The 22939-nt window shown below is 42.7% G+C and overlaps 1 protein-coding gene across 1 annotated transcript; it reads left to right on the forward strand.

Moving 5' to 3' along the window:
* The first annotated feature begins 488 nt into the window (after positions 1-488).
* LOC114246321 (required for meiotic nuclear division protein 1 homolog) lies at positions 489-9998 on the forward strand. The gene is made up of 8 exons (XM_028178802.2): positions 489-1014; positions 1776-1931; positions 2466-2543; positions 3127-3204; positions 3949-4075; positions 5314-5469; positions 5888-6036; positions 9281-9998. The coding sequence occupies exons 1-8, from the start codon at positions 656-658 to the stop codon at positions 9387-9389; spliced, it is 1212 nt and encodes a 403-aa protein (XP_028034603.2). The 5' UTR covers positions 489-655; the 3' UTR covers positions 9390-9998.
* The last annotated feature ends 12941 nt before the right edge of the window (positions 9999-22939 follow it).

A 22939-nucleotide genomic window follows, 5' to 3' on the forward strand; every position in this document is an offset into this window, starting at 1 on the left:
CAAGAACGTTTATCGATAAAACCTACTAACATTAAAATCTTCTGGGCAGCACTAAAACCGCCATGTTTTGTGACCAGATGACGTCACAGTGGCACGAATTTTTTGTTGACGTTTCATTTCCATAGGTTTCCTACTTCAGTGAAAAAATCCGACTATAGTGACTGACGCCCATAAACATTTTTGTTGAGTGCTTGAGTTGATTATCTAGAACTGTTTATGTATATTATCTATGGTAATTGCTCAGTAGACCGACGCGACGGTCCAAAACCCTCCAAGAAAGTTCACTGAAAAAGTCTCAATAAATGACCACCATTTCAGATCAGATTATATATTTTCATCCCATATCATCTCATCTCATCTCATTTCATTTCAAGCCATATTTCATATAAAAATGTATATATATATATATATATATATGTATATATATAAAAGATTAGGCTGCATGGATGACATTTTTGCCTTTCCATTTGGAAAAATAAAACTACTACTCAAAATTCGGGTTCGATGTCGAAGTCAACGTCAAAAATTTTAGTTTTCAATTAATTTTGAAGTCAAAACAGTAAACTTAACAATAACCTCACTTTTATGTAACATTTAAAAATAATTGTATAAATCGACAATTCTACATTTTGAAAAACGTTAGGAACGGAACAAAATGTCCGTATACCTATCGAGAATGTTAAAAACTGCGATACGCGGTAGGGTCGCTTGTGTTTTGCCTACCGGTGCGATTTCTCCCAAACAGCAATTTATATCAATAAAAAGCGTATATATACCAGTTTTAAATCAATTATCGCGTAGGTTTCGCTCTAGTGATGCTATACATCCGACTGCGGCTTTAGAAAATGCCAGTATTCCTTTGAAAAAGAAGATAGTGCATAAAAAATCGATCGCTGAGAATTTGAGTCAGAAAGAAGGACATTTTTTAACTCTCGCGTATGCGACTGCCAATTCCTACGACCTCAAAGCTCTGAAGGAGGCATTGGTAGAGCAGAAGCTGTACGAACCCGGAAAGTAAGGGTTTGTTTGTATTTTTAAATCAAATATATGATGCAATAGTGTGTAAATGTCTTTGAAATAATGAAATAAACTTGTGACATAATAACAGAAAGATAAGACGTTTTTAAAAATACTACATATTATATCATCATCATAATTATATCTTTAATACCATTTATTTAATTATGCAATTTCAGTTCTTAGTCTTCTTCTTCTTTCTTAGTTCTTCTTCTTCTTAGTCACAGATTAAAAATCCTCTTCTACCACCTGCTTTCATTTTGAATGCATATGTTCATCCTGATGTCAGCACAATTCACAGACATGAGGAAGCATGCAATATTAACTAACAATATATTAAAAAAAGAAAGATCATTATAGGAACACAGACATTACTATATCTGATGGGCTGTGAGCTATCCAAGCAGTGGAATGAAAAAAAAATTGATGTTTTATAGCTAGTGTACATGAGTTTCACAATCTGAGTTGGTGAATAATCTGTGTAATTTTGACCCTTCAAAAAACAATAACTGCCTGCTCAGTAAGCTGTAACTGAGTTCAAAATAAGCTTGTGGTAAATTTATTGATGAACACACTTCAGGAATTTTGTTATCTAAGTTTTGGAAGACCTCTTTCAATTTTAGCTGCTAGTGTAAATTGTAAAAATAGAGTTAGCTTGTGATGACATCAAATTAGCAGAAAATTGTTTATTTTTTTTAATAATTTTTATTCTACTAAATTTGTAACAATAAAATATTAACCGAATTCTACTTTTTCAGCTTAAAAACAGTAGAAATAGGTAATGTGGTCGTAGCCAATGCGGTTTATAATATTGGCTCTGAACAGAGAGAGATATTTTTCTTCAAGGAAGGAGCCGTAGTGTTCTGGAACTGTTCCGAGCTGGAAGCCAGTAATGTCCTTGAGTTTGTTAAGCCGTGAGTCCATTTGTTTTTATTATCATAATACATATTAGGGTTTAACTTAAGATTGACAATGGAAAGAAAAATATTGTATATAATGACTAAATATACAGGGTGTCTCAGGTGGTAACAGCAACCTGGCATGGAGGAAAAGATTCTCTAATGAGCCAGCAAAAATCAGTGTTTTATATGCAGTGATACTCCGGAGCCGAATTTTTCGACATCTAAAATTTAAATTTTTTGTAAGTTTTAGCGTGTTTTGGCCTCGCTAGAAGCTAAACTAGTTGTTGCCTAGTCAAACAAATCAGAAACAAATGTATTAAAAAAGTAACTATAATCAATAAATGTACTCTAAGCTTTATTAAAAGATGATCAATAGAATTTATCAATAGATATGTTAATTTGTTTGTGAATTCCTTCAATCACAAGACTACTAATTATAAAATCTTGTGAAGACTATAAAACATAAATAACTTTAAAACATATATTGTAACTTTAACTTTGTTTTATAATAAAACAAATCTTTCAGTATTTATTAATTCTTTTCAGCTATGAACTTGAGAGCTATCCACGGGAGGTAATTGAGAAGGAAAGAGAAATAATGACTTATATCTACCAACCTAATTCGTAAGTACACATTTTCTTGCTTCTATCCATAGTATTTACTATATTACTTTATCTCGAATAGTCCTACATAAAAGCCCTTGACAGCATATATCTATCTTTTATTTGTAAGCTGTTATCACCAAAATAGTGAATAGAGGAAAGATTCCATTTTTGTTTGTAACATTCTTTTTTTATTGTGTTTGTTTTTGTCAAGACCAGATTTGTATAAAAGTATTCAATAAGATCAATAATACATTACAGTTCCTGAAGTAAAGCGAGGGCAGATCGCTAGTAACCCATATAAAAGATTTTAAACATTATTTAGTGACCCATATAAAATATTTATACAGTAAACATAATTTATTTATATATTAATTTAGTTTAAAATTAATCACATATTGATAAAATATTATTATAATATTATACATATAAAATGTTAATGTTTAGTACAACGTATAATTATAATTAATAAAGTAAATAAATGAATTAATAGTAGTAGAGAAGAAAAATAATTTTAAATTAATTTCTCTAAATGTACTTTAGTTTCTAAATATCTAAGAAATATTTAGGTTGCCTGCTATTTATCAGCCTTTGTTTTTCACAGAAAAAAATGTCATCTCCAAGAGTCATGCTTCATAATGGTGCCAGAGAGAGATAATTCCTTAGAAAGATTTGCTTTCAGGTGAGTTTTTTTAAGAACAATATCAATTATAATTAAAGCCGTTGTGGCCTAAAGGATAAGACGGCTGGCACATTCATATCGAGCGATGCAACTGTGCCGGTGTTGATTACTTGGTGACCATTAAATACCATGTGAGCCGTGAGCTCTTCCACCCACCTTAGTTGAAGCGCAATAATGACTAATGCCCCTAAACAATATACAGAGAACTGTTTTTCGCAATCATTGACTTGTTAAATGCTCTCTTAATAAGTCCATAATAGTTGCCTCGTTGGTCCAGGGATGGTGGCTAGTCACGCTGACTTAGTAGTCTTGGCAGTTCACGGGTCCGGGATCGATTCTCGATCAGAGTATCTCGTCTATACTCCCCGGTTTTTAGTCTCGCGTGTTTCCTGCATCCACAACACAGGAGAATATACTGTTTTGGGGCCACTTAATCATATGGGTGAGCGTTTTGTGGCGGCGAGATGTGATTTTTTATTGCTTAGATGGGCGGACGTGCTCACGGCCCACCTGGTGTTAAGCAGTTACCGGAGCCCATAAACATCCACGACGTAAATGCCGCCATCTATCTTGAGATATAAGTTCTAAGGTCTCAGTATAGTTACAACGGCTGCCCCACCCTTCAAACCGAAACGCGTTACTGCTTCACGGCAGAAATAGGCAGGCCGGTGGTACCTACCCGTGCGGGCTCACAAGAGGTCCTACCATGAGTGAAACGTGCAGCGGGTTGGTTGGTTGTTGCAGCCACGCCATGGCGCAGTCTGCCCGGCTGGGCGCGTGGGAGGCGCGGCTGGAGTGGCTGGCGGCCGCCGTGCGCTACCACACCGCCTCCATGGAGCGGGAGGGCGCCGCGCACGTCGACAAGAAGGAGGTACTGTGCTCAGTTTGGGTTTTTTTTAAGGAATTATATGACATGGTAACGAAAATCTTAAGTTCCAGTCTTATTTTAATGTCTTATTTTAATTCATACTAGCTGACCCGGCAGACTTCGTAGTACCTCAATTGATAAGTAGAAGACCTAAACTTTTGTATAAATAAATTTAAAACAAACAAAAGGAATCCGTCCGACGGGGGCACATCAAAGGATAAACAAAATTGTTATTTTTATTTAATTCCGAGCATTTTCATTATATCTACCTCTTAAATCTTCTCTGGACTTCCACAAATAATTCAAGACCAAAATTAGCCAAATCGGTCCAGCCGTTCTCGAGTTTTAGCGAGACTAACGAACAGCAATTAATTTTATATATATCGATTTCAATTCCTATGAAACAAGATAATATTGAGTGAAATGAAATGAAATGAAGATGATTAATTTGAAACATTAATCAACTGAGATGAAATGAAATGAAATGATATGGGATGAAATTCAATCTCAGTAAAATGGTGATCATTTACTGAGATTTTTTCAGTGGACTTTTTGGAGGATCCTGAGAAGTGACGTCCAGCGGCTTTGTTTCATTTTTCCATATTTGTGCACTTTCACAGATATTAAACAGTTAATAAACTACCGTTATTACACATTTAAACCTGAAGAAACACTAAATAGACAAATTTTGTCTGTCCCGCCAAAAAGTCTTGTGTTGGGATCATGAGCTATAATGTTGCCATGTCAGGGTATTTTAATAATTCGAAATATGGGCGTCGATTCCCTGACATGGACCTATTCTTTTATTGTTTTTCTTCACCTTATTCCACTAGGTGGGGTCGGCACAGCTAATTTTTCTTTTTCATTCTCTTCTATCAGCCGTCAGCTCAACACTCCATCCATGTCTTCTTCAATCGACCTATCGACCTCTTCCCCCTACCTTGCACTACCATTGCCATACATCTCCTAGTCACATGCATCTTCTCTCTACACATCACATGTCCATACCACGCTAACCATGACATGGATAGTCCATGTCATTATGTCATGGTCCATGATAGGTTAATGTCTCAAAAATGTTCCAATTCAACAAACTATCGCTACTCTGTGATTTCACTACAGAGGCCCGGTTAGCTCGGCTAGTCATAAGTGGATACTAGAGACTGACAACATCACACCATCCAAACCGATGGCGTGCACGTTGTGCGCGCGCCCTTAATGTCTCTACCGACACTCTGCAGGTCGTCCGTAAGCTCGGCGAGCTGTTCTCCCTCCGGCATCGCCTGAACGTGGAATCCGACATGCTGGACACTCCGGATTTCTACTGGGAAGAGGAACAACTGGAGCGACTGTACTCCAACACCCTGGCCTACTTCACCATACCGAGGAGGACGAGGGTGAGTACCAGTGGCGCCACCAGCAGGCACCACCACCCGGGTACAGCACGAGGATATCCGCTGCTGCACTCAAATCAAACCTGCAAAATTATAATTTGTGTAATTACTGGTGGTAGGACCTCTTGTGAGCCCGCACGGGTAGATACCACCACCCTGCCTATTTCTGCCGTGAAGCAGTAATGCGTTGGAAGGGTGGGGCTGTCGTTATAACTATACTGGGACCTTAGAGCTTAATTTCAAGGTGGGTGGCGCATTTACGTCGTAGATGTCTATGGGCTCCAGTAACCACTTAACACCAGGTGGGCTGTGAGCTCGTCCAGCCACATAAGCAATAAAACTATTGAGCTCCGAGGTCATGTCACGTGAGTGTCGGCGCTCACGTTTTGATGGCCCTAATTGCTTTGTTGATTATACTCAGGTTCTAAATGAGAGATTGAGTCACTGCGTGGAACTCCTAGAGCTGCTCTCGTCGTGGGCAGCCGACCGGCACCACATCCGCCTGGAGTGGATGATCATAGTCCTCATTCTGGCCGAAGTCTGCTTTGAACTGCTGCATATCTTCGAGCGGTACGTTGACAGGGTGGGAGCCGGTGGGGGGACATCGTGTAGAGTCACAGCTTTGTACAAAGCTCTGATGGGGTTGCCAGCAAATGATACCAATGTTTATTGTCGTTCGAATTATTTTTGTTAGATACATAGGAACTAGTATTGAGAAATACACAAAACGTAATGTAACAATAAAATATATAATGAATTATAAAAAAAATGATAAAACTGAACTGAAAAAATAAATAAATAATTTTTTGCTGATGATAGACTGTCTTGCAGTCTATCTTTAGTAGCGAATAGAAAATGAGTTGAGGGAAAGTGTTGTTGTCTCTCTCTTGTAAATGTGATATTCGAAGAAGGACAGAGATAGATATAGATTCAACGTTGCAAACTATAATAGTTTTGTCAGAATTCTTGCTATGTACTATTAAAATATGTATTGCTAATTTGTATTACTTTATGTTTGCGTATCTGTCAAGTAAAGATCAAAATATGTTGTATTTCGTTGTATGTATGCTTAATATTGTATTTTTGTTATTAGTTCTTATTATTTACAGTAACAATGGCTATGTCGTTCAGTTGTAGAGCAACGCACACAGACACGCACATGCACACACATGCACACACACGCACACACACGCCCACCCACCCGCCCACGCACACACACACACGCACACACTCACACGCACTCACACACACACACACACACGCACACACACGCACACACACACACGCACACGCACACGCACACGCACACACACACACACACACACGCACACACACATGCACAAACTACACATAATTAATAAGATACACACACAAACACAATAATTGTTTGGAAAGTTCCTGTTAGTGAATGGGTTAAGCGCATTTATTTTAATTTAATGGGATTGCATGTTTTATGTATGCATTTTTTTAGTACATATTTTTATTATATACTTATAGAAAAAGTTATGTTATATAGATAGATTAAGTATAACTGTATTACAAGTGCCTTTAAGTATGCATAACTTTACCACCGACATCCAAATATATAAACACGGGACACATAAATTTTTCAAATAATTATTTATTCATTATGTGCAAATACTAAGGATGAGTTATATTTTGATGTTATCTGATATTTTGCTTCTAGTAACAAGTTGCTAATAGTTTTTCTTTTATTTTCGATTCTGGATATTTTATTTTGTTATTACTATTTTACTTTTAGTGGCTTATTAGTTCTGTATTTAGATATTACATATGTATATATATTCTATATACACATAAATATATTTTCGACGGATATTAGGTACTTTTAATTAATAAATGTTATGTTTTTATTTTAACTTTTTTTTCATTTTGTTTAAAATACAATAATTATCAGTATCATTTAAGGACACAAAATAAACTTGACAGCTTGTCAGAACGAATTTAAAAATTAATTAAAAGTGTGCGTGTCAGTTCTGACCCGCGACTGGTGTTAAACTCTCTGCTATTTTTTTATATATTCGTGATTTTAATATAAATAATGTATTGTGAATGAAATATAATAACTGTTGGAATCCACCAACCAATCCTCGTGGTCTCATTCACGTTAATAACGCTAGCTATTCCTGCTAGAAATCGTGTCTTTCAAACTGATAGAGCTCGGTGGCTTCCTTAACGACTTCTTAGGGGATTAGATTTAGGAGATAGACGGTACGTCACAGTATCAGTACTGTAGTATCCAGAGATCAGTCTCTGGATACGTACTTTGGATGAAAGCAGCTCCGTGGAGGTGGACGAGGTATATCCCGTGGGGAGGGGGTGGGGAAAAGGTATGACGGCTTTCGATACGCCAGTCTCCGTAGACCCTGACGAATTATACGTGCAGTGTGGCGTTATTGCTAAGCTTACTAAGATGTTCGGCCGTGTTACACCAAGCCGTATTTCGGGCGCCGAAAATATAAAGATAAAATATAAGTTAAGAAAAAACTTAAAGCTAATAACATAATTTTACTGGTGGTAGGACCTCTTGTGAGTCCGCGCGGGTAGGTACCACCGCCCTGCCTATTTCTGCCGTGAAGCAGTAATGCGTTTCGGTTTGAAGGCGGGGCAGCCGTTGTAACTATACTGAGACCTTAGAACTTATATCTCAAGGTGGGTGGCGTATTTACGTTGTAGATGTCCATGGCCTCCAGTAACCACTTAACACCAGGTGGGCTGTGAGCTCGTCCACCCATCCAAGCAATAAAAAAAACGACATTTTGCATATAATACAAAAAACCTTGCTTAAAATCGTTGTCTTGGTATAGGCGAGAGCATGATTTGTTGTAACAGTACTTATTTATTTATTTCGCGTATACATGTTCCTTTGACCCGTAATTAATCGTTGGACATTATACGCGGTCGCTATTGTCTCGGACACTTCGTCTTTTCGCCTTAAAAGTGTACAATTTCCAAAAATATTCGAAATTGAGTCAACATGCGGAATCATTTGGTATCACCAGTATTTTTCTCATAAATACTGCCAAAAGAGCGTAGTTTAGTTAAAGTATTTTTTTTTATAGTTTACCTTTGTTTTGACGATTATTAATAAAATTAATACATAATTTTATCTTACTTTAAAAGACAAATAATGTAACTGGTAAAAACAAAAAAAAATAATGTTGCAGAGATGATTAATATTTAAAAAGACCACATGCTAAACCTTTGAACAGTCTCCTGTAAAATTTGTTAGTTTTGAGATTACTAGTGGTCCCGCAGTAGTCGAAAATCGACTATAATTAATTGAACTTATAAGTTTCAACATTATTATGGTCCTATTGTTACAGATTTCGCCAAGACTACACTACAGACAATTCTCGTAATATTAAAGATAAACAATACTAACCTATTCTCAATTTGACTACAGACTTTGAGCAATAACAAAAGTTTGACAATAAACAAGAGTATATGTGTGTGTGTCAAATACATGGTAGTGTGTGTAATGTTTTCTTTATTGATTTATAATGTATCTTTTGTGTATTATTTTAAAAAATATTAGCATTGTGCACTTCTTCTCTATATTCTCTATAAGTGTAGAAAATTCATACTCCTCCGTCCGCGCAATTTCGTAAAAAGGTGCACAAAGTTTTGCTTCACGTATTAATATATAGATACAGTTTTAATGCGAGAAGACGACTTGTTATGTTTGAAACCGAACTTTCACTGATTGTGGCGACACTAGGCTGTTCCTCAGCCTTGGCGATTGTAGCCCAGTACAAGTAATTCCCGTCTACTTAATCACAATGGTCCACAGGAACAGCTTTCGCTTGGACCGGCGCCGGCCGAGCCCTGAGCGGCGTCCGCTGTTCAGCTCGGACCTGGAGGAGAGCATCGTGCAGGAGATCTCCATCATCGACACGTAGACACGGGCACTGCGGACGGCTGCTCACGAGATGGATCTGGTTTGAAGAGTAGGATCCTTAATCCGATGCGATCGAAACTTCATGTTAATATCAAGTTTACGATATCAATGGGTCGTGAACTGGACTGACTGAGGTTCTAAAGTTGTTGAAACTAGGAGATCATGCGTCCTCTTCTAACATTCGCATTAGAAGGAGATGGCGTACCTTGAAACGTTCCACCGTGCTGCGTGTGACAGAGCCTACAGCTTCCAACTTGATAACCTAACTAAAAGGCCTATAGTCGCCCCTGGACATCAGCAATGCAGCTCGCGCGTGTCGCTTACCGGTGCTGTGGAGTTTATAGAGAATTTCACAGGTGGTCTTTAGTGTTTATATTCTTACTCATGCGGGTTTGTAAAGTGTCCCACGACCGCATGGTTGCGTGCCCGCTGTGAGGTCTATGGACTCCTGTATCGCTCCCGGTTGGGGTGCAGTGCATCACTGACCCTCTACACCAGGAAACCGTAGCCGCGAATTATTTGAAGATAAAGTTAATACCTAATTAGTATTTATTGAGTTAGACATGATAAGTTTTGTAAAATATTATAATAAAGTTATGACAAATACGTATTAAATTGAATTTTATTCGCTTGTATTGAAGGCGAGGCCTTTCCCAAGGATGTGTCAGTTTGTAGTAATTGAGGGTAGTTCACGTGGGGGTGAGCGCTGGTTGGGGACGCACCCCTATTCTGCTTGTATAAGCCGTGAAGCAGTGGGTCGCAGTACAGCTGCAACAGTGACCTCACGCCTCAAGGCAGCGTGCAAGTTGTGCTGATGCTCCGGTAATCAGCTATGCCGGGTAGTAATATCAATCTGATGCACAATTGCTCTAGTTTTTTTAATGGCTTAAATGAGTGGACGAGCTTACTGCCAACCTGGTGTTAAGTGGTTACCGGAGCCCGTAGACGTCTACAATGTAAATGCCGCCACCTTACTTGAGATATGAGTTCTAAGGTCTCAGTTTTAACAGTACAACGGCTGCGCCGCTCTTCAAACCGCAAACGCCTGGTTGTTGCCGGGGAGCAATTAAACATGCCGTTATTACCCTCTATAGGACATAATGATCTGGGGATCAAAAAACGATTAAGATATAATTTAAATTGTGTTATTAATAATGAAGGAATGAAATAAATAAAAACATACCTACTATTTGTAAAATAAATTTGTCTAAAAAAAAAAAAAAAAGAGAGATAGATGAACTATTTAATGGTATCTGCTTTGAGGCGGTCACTGGACACTTAGGAGAGCATCGTGAGCTTATCTGAATACCTAACCAGTAGATACTCTATAGAAGTAGCTGAGGCCATGCAGCATGTACTCTGTGAATGGGACCGTCCAGTAAAGACCGTGGACATGGGAACGGATACCCAGATCAAAGTTTACTGTTTTCTATCATCTAATGCTATAGCTAAATTCATACTGACGATATTAGGAGCATCAATGATTTTTATGCTTGGGCGAGTTTTTTAACCGTCTCGATGTCGAAAAAGCAATTTTTATTATTATTATTTTTCCTACCTCTGCTGATAGCTTTGAGAGGCTATTTCAGCTTCGCTCGAGCATGTAGGTGAGCTCACGGGGCTCAGACCGGAGTGTTACTAACACTGGCCCTAGCAAGAGCCGTGCTTCGCAGAATCTACCACCGGATCGGAAACGCGACCCACTGAGAAAATCCGGCGAGGAACTCAGTGGGCTGTGTCTATGGGTTAATTCGCTTAATAATAAGGAAAGTAACCGGTGCTTGTGGTACCTAAAACCACCGTTAATGGAATAGAAAAAGCTAACTCACATTTGTATGGAGTAAGAATAGTTTCCCTTTCTTTGCTGCTAGGGGCGCTGTTCTAACTCCATACAGATAACTTTTACGCTATCGTGAAGTTAACTGGCTCTATACACACAGGGCTATAGCACAAAAGATTCATGCGTCAGGGGAATATGAGTTCGTGTGTCTCATTAAAACGTATTTATTATTCATGCACTGGTTCGCCAATAAAATCATGAGTACAGCGGGCTCGTGGGTCGTGACGTGGGCTCCGTCGTGACGCCGGAACACGCCGGTAGCCTGTCGACTCGATGGTTCCTGCGTTTGATACGTTTACTGTTTATGTTTCTTTTTTATTTATTTTATTGCGTTGATGGGTGGACGAGCTCACAGCCCACTTGGTGTTAAGTGGTTACTGGAGCCCATAGACATTTACAACGTAAATGCACCACCCACCTTGAGATATAAGTTCTAAGGTCTCAGTATAGTTACAAAGGCTGTCCCGCCCTTCAAACCGAAACGCATTAATGCTTCACAGCAGAAATAGGCTGGGCGGTGGTACCTACCCGTGCGGACTCACAAGAGGTCCTACCACCAACTAAACGAACGAATAACGAAATTAAAACAATCGCTTGCGTATGAAAATAAATAATTGTTATCGGTTGTCTAATGTTCATCTGGAATAGTACCACTTCTTCTTAGTCGGATACTTCATTGCTGAAGGTCGTGTCCTTGAAAGCTCTTCGTGGCTCTTTGTACCCTCAGCTAGCAGTCTTCAATTACTTCCGTTACCTAAGACGGGCTACTCAGTCTTAGGTACCTAACGTTCTCTGAGTGTTAAGGAAGAAGTCCAAAGCCCAAATTCTAACACCCATCTCGAGAAATAAGGGCGCAGTCTCAACTTCGTTTTTTTTATCAATGCTGATAGCCTTGAGAGGCTATTTCAGCTTCGCCCTAACATATAGAGCTCACGGGGCTCAAACCGGAGTGTTGCTAACACTGGCCCTAGCAAGAGTCGTGCTTCGCAGAATCTACCACCGGATCAGAAAGGCGACCCACTGAGAAGATCCGGCGACAAACTCAGTGGACTGTGTCTATGGACTAATTCGCTCGTCGAGTCCTCCGTCGTAAGCGACAGGTTCGACGAGGACGGTGACCAGACTTCGTTGTACAATGTTATTCCCACTATGGAAAGCACGGTTTCGGTTTCTCGGTGGATACAGGGAAGATGGTATTATTTACTAGTGTATCTCACAAAACTCTCCAGTTCTGCAGCCCTAATTTCTAGAACCTCTCTTGTAAAGAATCTCTCTTGCAAAATGCAAAACTGACATTGATTTAAAAAACTCGATACGTCATACGCGCGTTCACAGAAAATAAATTAAACGGAATTGTTAAAATCCTATTAAAAATTGTGCGCTTGTCTGTGACGTCACACGACCCTTTGCGCATGCGGACCCCGAACCCACGGCTTGTGAGTTCCCACCAGTCAGCTGTCAATCGTGTTCACAGACCTTTGTGTTTAGAAAATCACAGCACAAATCCGTGAACATTTGAGCCTAGTTGAGCCCCACATTAGCGATTGACGGTTAAATGTCGTGATATCATGACTAGTGAGCATTATGATTTTATTAGATGTTGTTAGTTTTAAAATTATCGTGAATTGAAACATATTAGGTTTGTGCACAGTGAAAAACTATTTTGTGCGAGGTTAGATCTGGTGGAATCACGGTGAGTGTTTTAGGTTTTAAGACACTAACGCTGTTCTAAATATGTGTGCTAAAATTTGGATGTAGCCTAAGGATACTAAGGCTAGATATGTTTCTCGTTATGTTAAGACAAAAATATATTGAAAAAGGTTTGAAACTTTTACAAAAGCGCTAAAGTTTCGATCTCTTTGAGAAATTAGTGAAGATCGTTCTTTTTGCTAATGGGATAATGAGAATATTTAGAATATTTAGAACTATCTGTACCCGTCCGCTTCGCTGGACATTTAAAATTAACATTATTATTTCTCACCCCCACAAAGATTTTCATCATTAACGCCTCCGCAACTGGAGTCCAAAACTCATATAAATATTAGCCCATCCATTAAGTACATGTATTTTCTACATGGATACCAAGTTTCAAGTCAATCGGATGCATGGTTCAGTAGTTATAACGGAACATCCGTAAAAACCACTGTAGATTTATATATTAGTATAGATTTAGAGCAACCTCGTTGTTAAAGTAGACAGTAGGAGAAGGAATATGGCAGGAAATTTACCACGTTTCCTGATCAGCATGACGAGTTCTTCTTTAAATGCGCTTTGAGGAGTCTTTAGCGGCACGCAGTCACGTTACAGGTATTGCAAGTATTGCTGACGTCGATTCACAACTGAAGATATGACTCCTCATCGTCTGGTGCAGTATTTGGCGCTTCTGGCTGCTGGGTCGATTCTCACTTGGGCTAAACATTCGCGCGACTGTATTTCCCATAGGACAGGGAATCTTAGTCTGGGATAAAATGACCTTATATGTCTTATCCTGATGTTAGGAGATTTTTCGTAAAATCATAAGTCAAATTATGTTATAATGTGTAGAAATGGGAGGGATCTTGTATTCGAGGCCAAGACGGTAGAAAATATGATAAAATATGGTAAAATATTTTAACGGTAGGCAGCGGCTTGACTCTGCACCTGGTATTGCTGAAGTCTATGGGCGACGGTAACCATTTACCACCAGGTGGGCCGTACGCTCGTCTGCCTGCAAGGGCAATAAAAAATTAATATATATGAAAATGATTGAAGCTTTCATCTCTGTTTTGTTATGCACTTGGCATGTCTTTTAACTCACTGAGTTTCTCGCCGGATCTAGGTATTCAGTGGATTGTGATTCCGATTCGGTGGTAGATTCTGCGAAGTACTGCTCTTGCTAGGGCTAATGTTAGCAAATTCTCTCAGGTTGAGCCCGTGAGCTCACTTATCAGATAGTGTGTAGTTGGAAAAGATCTTTGGACTATCAGCGAATAGGTAGAAGGAAAAATCATGCGAAGACATGATTAGCAGTCGTGGGACATATTTTGGTTAATTGCGACCCCTAACTGGTCTATCCTGACCTATTTTATCAATAACTATTCACGTTTTGAACTGTATCCACGTGGCAGTACTTACGCTACGATGCTTACCGTCGAAGCGGTCCGTGGGCTCGTTGGCCAAAAAAGCGTAGTAAAAAAAAAACCAAAAAACGCATTCACAGACAGTTAAAAATAGTCAAAATTACAAGAAACGTCCCGACAAACCCTCGACCCCCGCGCGGATATAGTTAAAATGATTAACAATGGGATAAAAGTTACAAAAAGTATTTAGAGTTTACTACCTGCGAACTTGACGTCGGAATGGTTGAGCGGTATTTAATAGAGTGGTTCCGTACTTTAATATAATTCACTTCCGAATGTATTTCTAAGAGCCCTAAAATACATACATTAACAAACAAAAGAAGGCAAAGTTAAGCAATTCCGGCGCCTTCATCATCATCATCATCATTCCTTCCTATTACTCTCTGCTGGGGTGTAGGGCTCGAATCAAATTTTTCCATTTACATCGGTCTTGGACAGTCTGTTCTAGCTCCTCCCACGTATTTTTTTTTTATAATTGCTTAGATGGGTGGACGAGCTCACAGCCCACCTGATATTAAGTGGTTACTGGAGCCCATAGACATCTACATCGTAAATGCGCTACCCACCTTGAGATATAAGTTTTAAGGTCTCAGTATAGTTACAACGGCTGCCCCACCCCTCAAACCGAAACGCATTACTGCTTCATATCATGCCCAAGACCCCTAGCTCCTGCTCCACGGAGCGACGCCAAGTTGTTCTGGGGCGGCCTCTTGCCAGACACTTTCCAAGTCAGCGCTCTTTTTGATAGGTGGGTATCGGGCTTTCTCAAAATGTGACCAATCCAATGCCACTTCCGCGTAAGGATCTCCTTCTCCATTGGCGCCTTAGTAACAGAAATCGATATAATTACTTCAGTGCGCCGCGTAGGGCACCGGTGACCTACACGGCAATACAATCTGTTAAAGAAGTATTTAGTAGTATTAAATCTAATTATCTCGCAGACTAAATCCTATTTGTCTCTTTTTAGTGGCACTGTTTTGTTTTATGGCGTTTCAAACCACAATCACAATGAAGTTTAACGGTAGCGTGAGTGGCTCGCTTAGCTACGTGCGTCCTTCAACTATTAAAGTCGTACAATGTTAAATCCCTAATTGGTTTACCAAATTACGCGATTTCATCGTCTAGAGGACGAAGCTAGCGAGGCCAAATGAGTCAGACAAACAATAATTGATTTGTTTCGTTCCCGAGTCTCTGAGTCATTCTGTTATTACATCCAGGGGAAATTATACATACTCTATGTATTTGGCTGTACTGACGTTAGATATGTATATATCATATACACATTTACTGGTGGTAGGACCTCTCGTGAGTCCGCACGGGTAGGTATCACCACCCTGCCTATTTCTGCCGTGAAGCAGTTATCCGTTTCGTTATTGATGGGCGGGGCAGCCGTTATACTGTATTGAGACCTTAGAACTCATATTTTTATTTTTTTTATTTTTTTTTATTGCTTAGATGTGTGGACGAGCTCACAGCCCACCTGGTGTTAAGTGGTTACTGGGGCCCATAGACATCTACAACGTAAATGCGCCACACACCTTGAGATATAGTTCTAAGGTCTCAGTATAGTCACAACGGCTGCCCCCACCCTTCAAATCGAAAGCATTACTGCTTCACGGCAGAAATAGGCGGGACGGTGGTACCTACCCGTGCGGACTCACAAGAGGTCCTACCACCAGTAATTACGCAAATTATAATTTTGCGGGTTTGATTTTTACTGCACGATGTTATTCCTTCACCGTGGAAGTCAATCGTGAACATTTGTTGATTACGTATTTCATTAGAAAAATTGGTACCCGCCAGCGAGATTCGAACACCGGCGCATCGCTCGATACGAATGCACCGGACGTCTTATCCCTTAGGCCACGACGAATTCGAATATCTCAAGTTGAGTGGCTGCATTTACGTTGTATAGGTAGATATCTATGGGCTCTGGTAAGCACAGGTAACAGCACTGGGAACATCAGGTGGGCTGTGAGCTCGTCCACCTAGCTAAGCAGAAAAAAAAATGGCTGACTTGCAAGTAACGTCGTTATAAACTATGTTACTATTATAAATTCTAGCAAGGGATGGTTGTACTATATATGTAAATCTATGCGTCATGCGACCGCCGATACAGATCTATTTTGATTTTCCTGAATCTTAGATATCTTCAGCGAGGTGTACACCAGAGACAGGTCTACTTTCCTTGGTCAATTTTTCTCTACCTCCTCAGAGCAAATAGTGTGTACTTCAAGGACTGAGTTGCTTTTGCTATGGCCCTTACGAATAAGCTAATGTAGGGCTAGTAATCTATAACTAGTCAGGTCATAAGTATTGTCACACAGTAAAAACTTTTCTTTTAGAATGCTGGCCACAAAAAAGTTTATTGAATTCGAATTTCGAATTGTTCATGAAAATAAAAATGTATACTTTTAGAATTTTACTCATTTTTAAATATGGAGTGGACGCTTAAAGAAGACCGTGTTGCAGTTATTGCGTTGCATCGTTGCGGTTACGCGCCAATTCAAATTTTTAACATACTGAAAAATTTAAATATAACCAAAAGATTCGTTTATCGTACCATCAAACGATACAATGAAGACTCTAGTGTAGATGACAGGTCAAGAAGTGGTCGCCCTCGGTCTGTTAGGACTCCAGCAGTGATAAAAGCTGTGAAGGCGCGAATTCAAAGAAATCCCAAACGTAAGCAGAAACTGTTGGCCCTTCAGATGGGGTTAAGCAGAACCACGGTGAAAAGGGTGTTAAATGAACAGGACATCGTTTGAATGCTCGTCTAATGGACCTGAGACTGAAGAGATGCCGCGCTTTGTTGAAGCGGTACGCGGGAAAAAAATATCGGGAAATTCTTTTTTCGGATGAAAAATTTTTTACCGTAGAAGAGAGCTACAACAAACAAAATGATAAGGTGTACGCACACAGTAGTGATGAAGCGAGCAACCGTATTCCGCGTGTCCAACGAGGTCATTTTTCATCCTCGCTCATGGTATGGTTGGGAGTTTCTTATTGGGGCTTAACAGAGGTACATTTTTGTGAGAAAGGTGTAAAAACGAATGCAGTTGTGTATCAAAATACAGTCCTGACGAACCTTGTGGAACCTGTTGTTCATGCCATGTTCAATAACAGGCACTGGGTATTCCAACAAGATTCGGCGCCAGCTCATAGAGCGAAGAGCACATAAGACTGGCTGGCGGCGCGTGAAATCGACTTCATCCGGCACGAAGACTGGCCCTCCTCCAGTCCAGATTTGAATCCGTTAGATTACAACATATGGCAACACTTGGAGGAAAAGGTGTGCTCAAAGCCTCATCCCAATTTGGAGTCACTCAAGACATCCTTGATTAAGGCAGCCGCCGATATTGACATGGACCTCGTTCGTGCTGCGATAGACGACTGGCCGCGCAGATTGAAGGCCTGTATTCAAAATCACGGAGGTCATTTTGAATAAACTTTAGTGTCATAAGAATCTATGTTTTGTTAAGTTCATTTTGGTATATGAATGGTTACATAATTAATAAACTTGTTTCAATTATTTTACATTAAACATGTGACAGAATTTATGACCTGACTAGGTATATTAATACGTGAAGCAAAAACTTTGTATTCCTTTTTACGAAAATTGCGCGGACGGAGGAGTATGAAATTTTCCACACTTATAGAGAATATAGAGAAGAAGTGCACAATACTAATTTTTTTTTAAATAATGAATAAAAGATACATTAAATCAGTAAAGAAAACATTACTCACACTACATACCATGTATTTGATGCACACACGCATGCATTTTTTTTTTTTTTTTTTTTTTTTTTTTTTCAGGAGGAAATCGCCGGACTTCCGCCCTTCACTGGGGATGAAGGGCGGGGCATGTCGGAGTCGAACCGACTAAAACCTCCTGTCTCTCAACAACCAACGTCCAAACCTCGCATGAGACAAAACTCATGAAAAGGCAAAGGGGGGAAAGTGAAGCGTTTAGTGCGGAGCACATCTCTCCCATCACCCTCCCCCTCGGGACGCCGGACTGGCGGTCGTCGGCGCCACGACCACCAGCCCTCTCGGTCGGCAGGCTATCCGAAGCCCGCCTAGATGGCGCCGGTTAGAATGGTCTATCCTACGGAATACCCCGCTGGGTCAGAACCAGCGTGGGTTGAGGATAGCCGGCCTTCCATCACCCGGATGCTCATGCATAAAACGCGTGCAGAGCAGCTTGCACGTCGTCTTCTTAGGCCCCCTTCGCCGGTCCCCAGGCCGACATGTGAGGGGACCCGAAACACTTAGAGGGCCAGGGCTTGGGCGATATCCGCCTCCCTGGCCCCCGCTCGACGGCGGCGGGCCTGTGCGTCTCTCACGCGCCCCGCCGCCTCCTTCTGCGAGATGGTGCACTCGCAGAAGTCGAGCATCGCCTTCCACGACTCGTCGTCACCGAGCATCGATGCCACAACACTCGGCAACGACAAGTCGTTTCCTATTTTTGCGACGAGGACACGGCGCCACCCCTCCCATGCGGGGCAGGCGACGAGCGTGTGCTCCGCCGTGTCCAAGTCGCAACCACAATGGTGGCACTCTGCCGTCGGCTCGGCTCCGATCCGGTGCAGGAACTCACCGAAGCAACCATGCCCAGTGAGCACCTGCGTGAGCCGGAAAGTGAGGCGTCCTCTGTCACGATTCACCCAGTTCACAAGAACCGGGCGAATCGCCTCGACGGTCCTACGACCAGCCGAAGGATCGGCCAGCCGTCTAGACCATGACTCCAGTACGGACCGCCGAGATTGGGCCCTCCGCGCTCTGACCACACTGGGGCTGGGACGCGCCACGCCCCGTACACGAAGGTCAGCCCGCCACTGATAGTCAGCAGCGAGCGCCTCCGCCTCCAGGACCCAAGGCGGCGTCCCAGCCAGTACACACGCCGCCTCGAAAGAGATGGTGCGATAACCACGGATGACCCTGACCGCGATGGTGCGTTGCGGCCGTTGCAGCAGCTTCGCTACCCCCACGGCCAGGGACTGGCCCCACACGGGCGCCCCGTATAGGGCCATTGATCGCACCACCCCTGTATAGAGACGGCGCGTCACCTGGTCAGGCCCCCCAACATTGGGAAGGAGCCGGCTTAACGCGCCGGCCACCCCCAACAAACGAGGGACCAGATTCTGAAAGTGAGCACGGAAGGTCCAACGACTGTCTAGAATGAGGCCGAGGTACTTCAACTGCACCCCGACCCCGATACGGACGCCTCCAACCACGATATGGGCATCGACAGGTGGCACTCTCCGGGGCCTGTGGAACCACATGGCCTCGGATTTACTGAGCGCCACGTCGAGGCCCAATCTCCTGATTTTGCCGACGACATGCGCCACCCCAGCCGTAGCAAGACGGGCAGACTCAGCAAAACTCCCCCCCGGGCCACGACCAACGTGTCGTCTGCGTAACAGATTACGCTCAGGCCCGGGAGGAGGGCACCCCTCAGCACCCAGTCATACCCGATATTCCACAAAAGAGGGCCGAGCACCGACCCCTGTGGAACACCGCGCACGACCGGGAACCGGTGCACGATCCCACCGTGTCCGGTACACGTGACCGATCTGTCTTCCAAGTAGGAACCCACCAGCCGGCGAAGGTAGGGGGGCACTCCGTGTCGTTCCAGCGCCCCCCCTATCACGGACCAGGGCAGGGTGTTGAACGCATTGGCGATATCGAGTGACACCGCCAAAGCCACCCCACCCCCGGAAACGGCTTCATCCGAGAGGGCCCGCACGCGAAGGATCGCGTCTACCGTTGAGCGGCCCTCTCGGAAGCCATATTGCTCCGCCGACAGATCGGGTCCCACCCTGACCAGATGCTGGATGATGCGGGCTGCCAGAATGCGTTCCAGCAGCTTGCCCACCTCATCCAGCAACACGATGGGACGGTACCCGGCAGCAGTATCCGCCGGGCGCCCCTCCTTTCTCAACAGCACGAGTCTGCCCGTCCTCCACGATGAAGGAAACCGTCCCGACTCGAGGCAGGAGTTGTAAAGCCTCAAGAGTCGGTCCCCCAGGGCACCAAGAGCCAAGGCCCAAACCCGGCCATGGACACCGTCCGGGCCGGGTGCAGTGTCCTTCGCGCACATTTTGCGCACGGCCACACGGAGCTCCGCCCCCGTTATATGGGGCACCTCGGCAGGGACTTCGCCGTCGTATTCCGGCGGCGAGTCCATAGCGGGCGCGACAAATCCCTCCCGCTCCTGCGGGAACAGCGCCGAGACGATGTCCCGCAGCTGCTGAGGCTGGAGACGCTCCGTGATCGGGGGGGCCCATGGGCGCATTTTATTGCGCACCATATGATAGGGCCGCCCCCACGGATCCTCATCCAGCGTCTCCAGGAGACCCTCCATGTGTTGATCCTTGGCTCTTCTGATGGCCAGCTGCAGTGCCCTCTGTGCGACGCGAAATGCGGCGTGCAGCCGGGCCTCTGCCGCCGCGAACGCAACTGGATCGTTGCGCCGCGGCAGGCGGCGGCGGCGATGCCTGGCGCACTCGCGCCTCGCCCGAATGCACTCCACGCGGAGTTGCGCAATTTCGGGCGACCACCAGTACGCCTGGCGATTAGGAAGTCGAGGGCCGATCCGGGGCATCGACACATCACAGATGCGACGCATCGTGTCCCGAAACCACCCTGCCTCGCCCTCGACCTCGACCGGGTGTGGACGCATGGGCGCCCACGCCGCCACTGTAGAGGCTTCCATCAGGAGCTCCTTATTCAGGCGCTTCAGTGCCCACTTGGGGAATGACCGGGACGCACCACGGGGGTGGTCCCCGAGGGCGTCCGCGACTGCGGAGCGGGCGGAGAGATCAAACCGAATATATCGGTGATCTGACAACGTCTCCGCCCCCTCCAAAACCCTCCAGTCGCGGATACGGCGCGCGATGGCCGGGCTCGCGAACGTAACGTCCACAATAGACTCGCCCTGCCACCGCACGCACGTCGCAACCGACCCTCTATTCAACAAACAGAGGCCGGCCGCGTTCGCCCAACACGCATGCATACTATTTATTGTCAAACTTTTGTTCTTGACGTCTGTTGTCAAATTGAGAATAGAATATGGTTTGTCTTTGTTAATATTTTTTATAGTGTAGTCTTGGCGAAATTTGTGATTATAGAAGTATAAAATACAATCATAATAGTGTACAAACTTACAATTCCAATTAATTATAGTCGAATTTCGACTACTGCGGGACCTCTAGTTACATTTAATAAACGAAAGTCATGTAAACGTCAGAGCAGTTTTGTATTAGTTTTATTTTTAACTTTTATTTTTATATTTAACTAGCGACCCGCCCTCGCTTCGCTTCGGAAACATTAAAACACACATGAAACCAATAAAAAAAAATAAAGTAGCCTATGTTCATCAGGGACAATGTCGGCTTCTAATGGAAAAATAATTTTTGAAATCGGTCCAGTAGTTTCGGAGCCTATTCGAAACAAACAAACAAACAAATCTTTCCTCTTTATAATATTAGTATAGACTAGCTTTTGGCCGCGACTTCGTCCGCGTGGAATAGTTCACAAAATTAAATAGTGTTTTATTTTAGAACAAATTTGGTTAGCATAAACAACGTTATAGTGAGCCAACCTTAACATATAGACATATGTCGTCGCGAATTTTTTTTTAGACCTTTTGAAGGGGAACAATTCTGCCATGCATTATTTTAGCGAAACTTCAAGCGTTTCTGCAGCGGAAGCTCTCAAAAGGTAAAAATACCCCGATTTTGAAACATTCCTTATTGGTGCTCCGCTTGTATTGGTTTTAACGTGATGTTTTTTTTTTTTTTTTTTTTTTTTTATTGCTTAGATGGGTGGACGAGCTCACAGCCCACCTGGTGTTAAGTGGTTACTGGAGCCCATAGACATCCACAACGTAAATGCGCCACCCACCTTGAGATATAAGTTCTAAGGTCTCAAGTATAGTTACAACGGCTGCCCCACCCTTCAAACCGAAACGCATTACTGCTTCACGGCAGAAATAGGCAGGGTGGTGGTACCCACCCGCGCGGACTCACAAGAGGTCCTACCACCAGTATTTACGCAAATTATAATTTTGCGGGTATGATTTTTATTACACGATGTTATTCCTTCATCGTGGAAGTCAATCGTGAACATTTGTTGAGTACGTATTTCATTAGAAAAATTGGTACCCGCCTGCGGGATTCGAACACCGGTGCATCGCTTCAACACGAATGCACCGGACATCTTATCCGTTAGGCCACGACGACCACATATAGCCTTCCTCAATAAATGGGCTATCTAACACTGAAAGAATTTTTCAAATCGGACCCGTAGTTCCTGAGATTAGAGCGTTCAAACAAACAAACTCTTCAGCTTTATAATACCTATATATTACGTATAGATTATAAATAACCTGACTGCGGTACCCTACGAGTTAATAACAAACCCAAGGATTTTGTTTCCGAGGCGCGAGAACGTGCCCCGGGCGCCGGGTTTAGACTTAAAAAAAAAGAGAGATTTAACGCCTCCGTAAATCAAGTTTTTGTGACTTGTTACCAAGAAATACTGTTTAAACGAGAATATATTATTTATTCCGCTAAACAGGTCGAACTA

Source organism: Bombyx mandarina, chromosome 16 (assembly GCF_030267445.1).
Source record: "Bombyx mandarina strain Sakado chromosome 16, ASM3026744v2".
Lineage (NCBI taxonomy): Eukaryota > Metazoa > Arthropoda > Insecta > Lepidoptera > Bombycidae > Bombyx > Bombyx mandarina.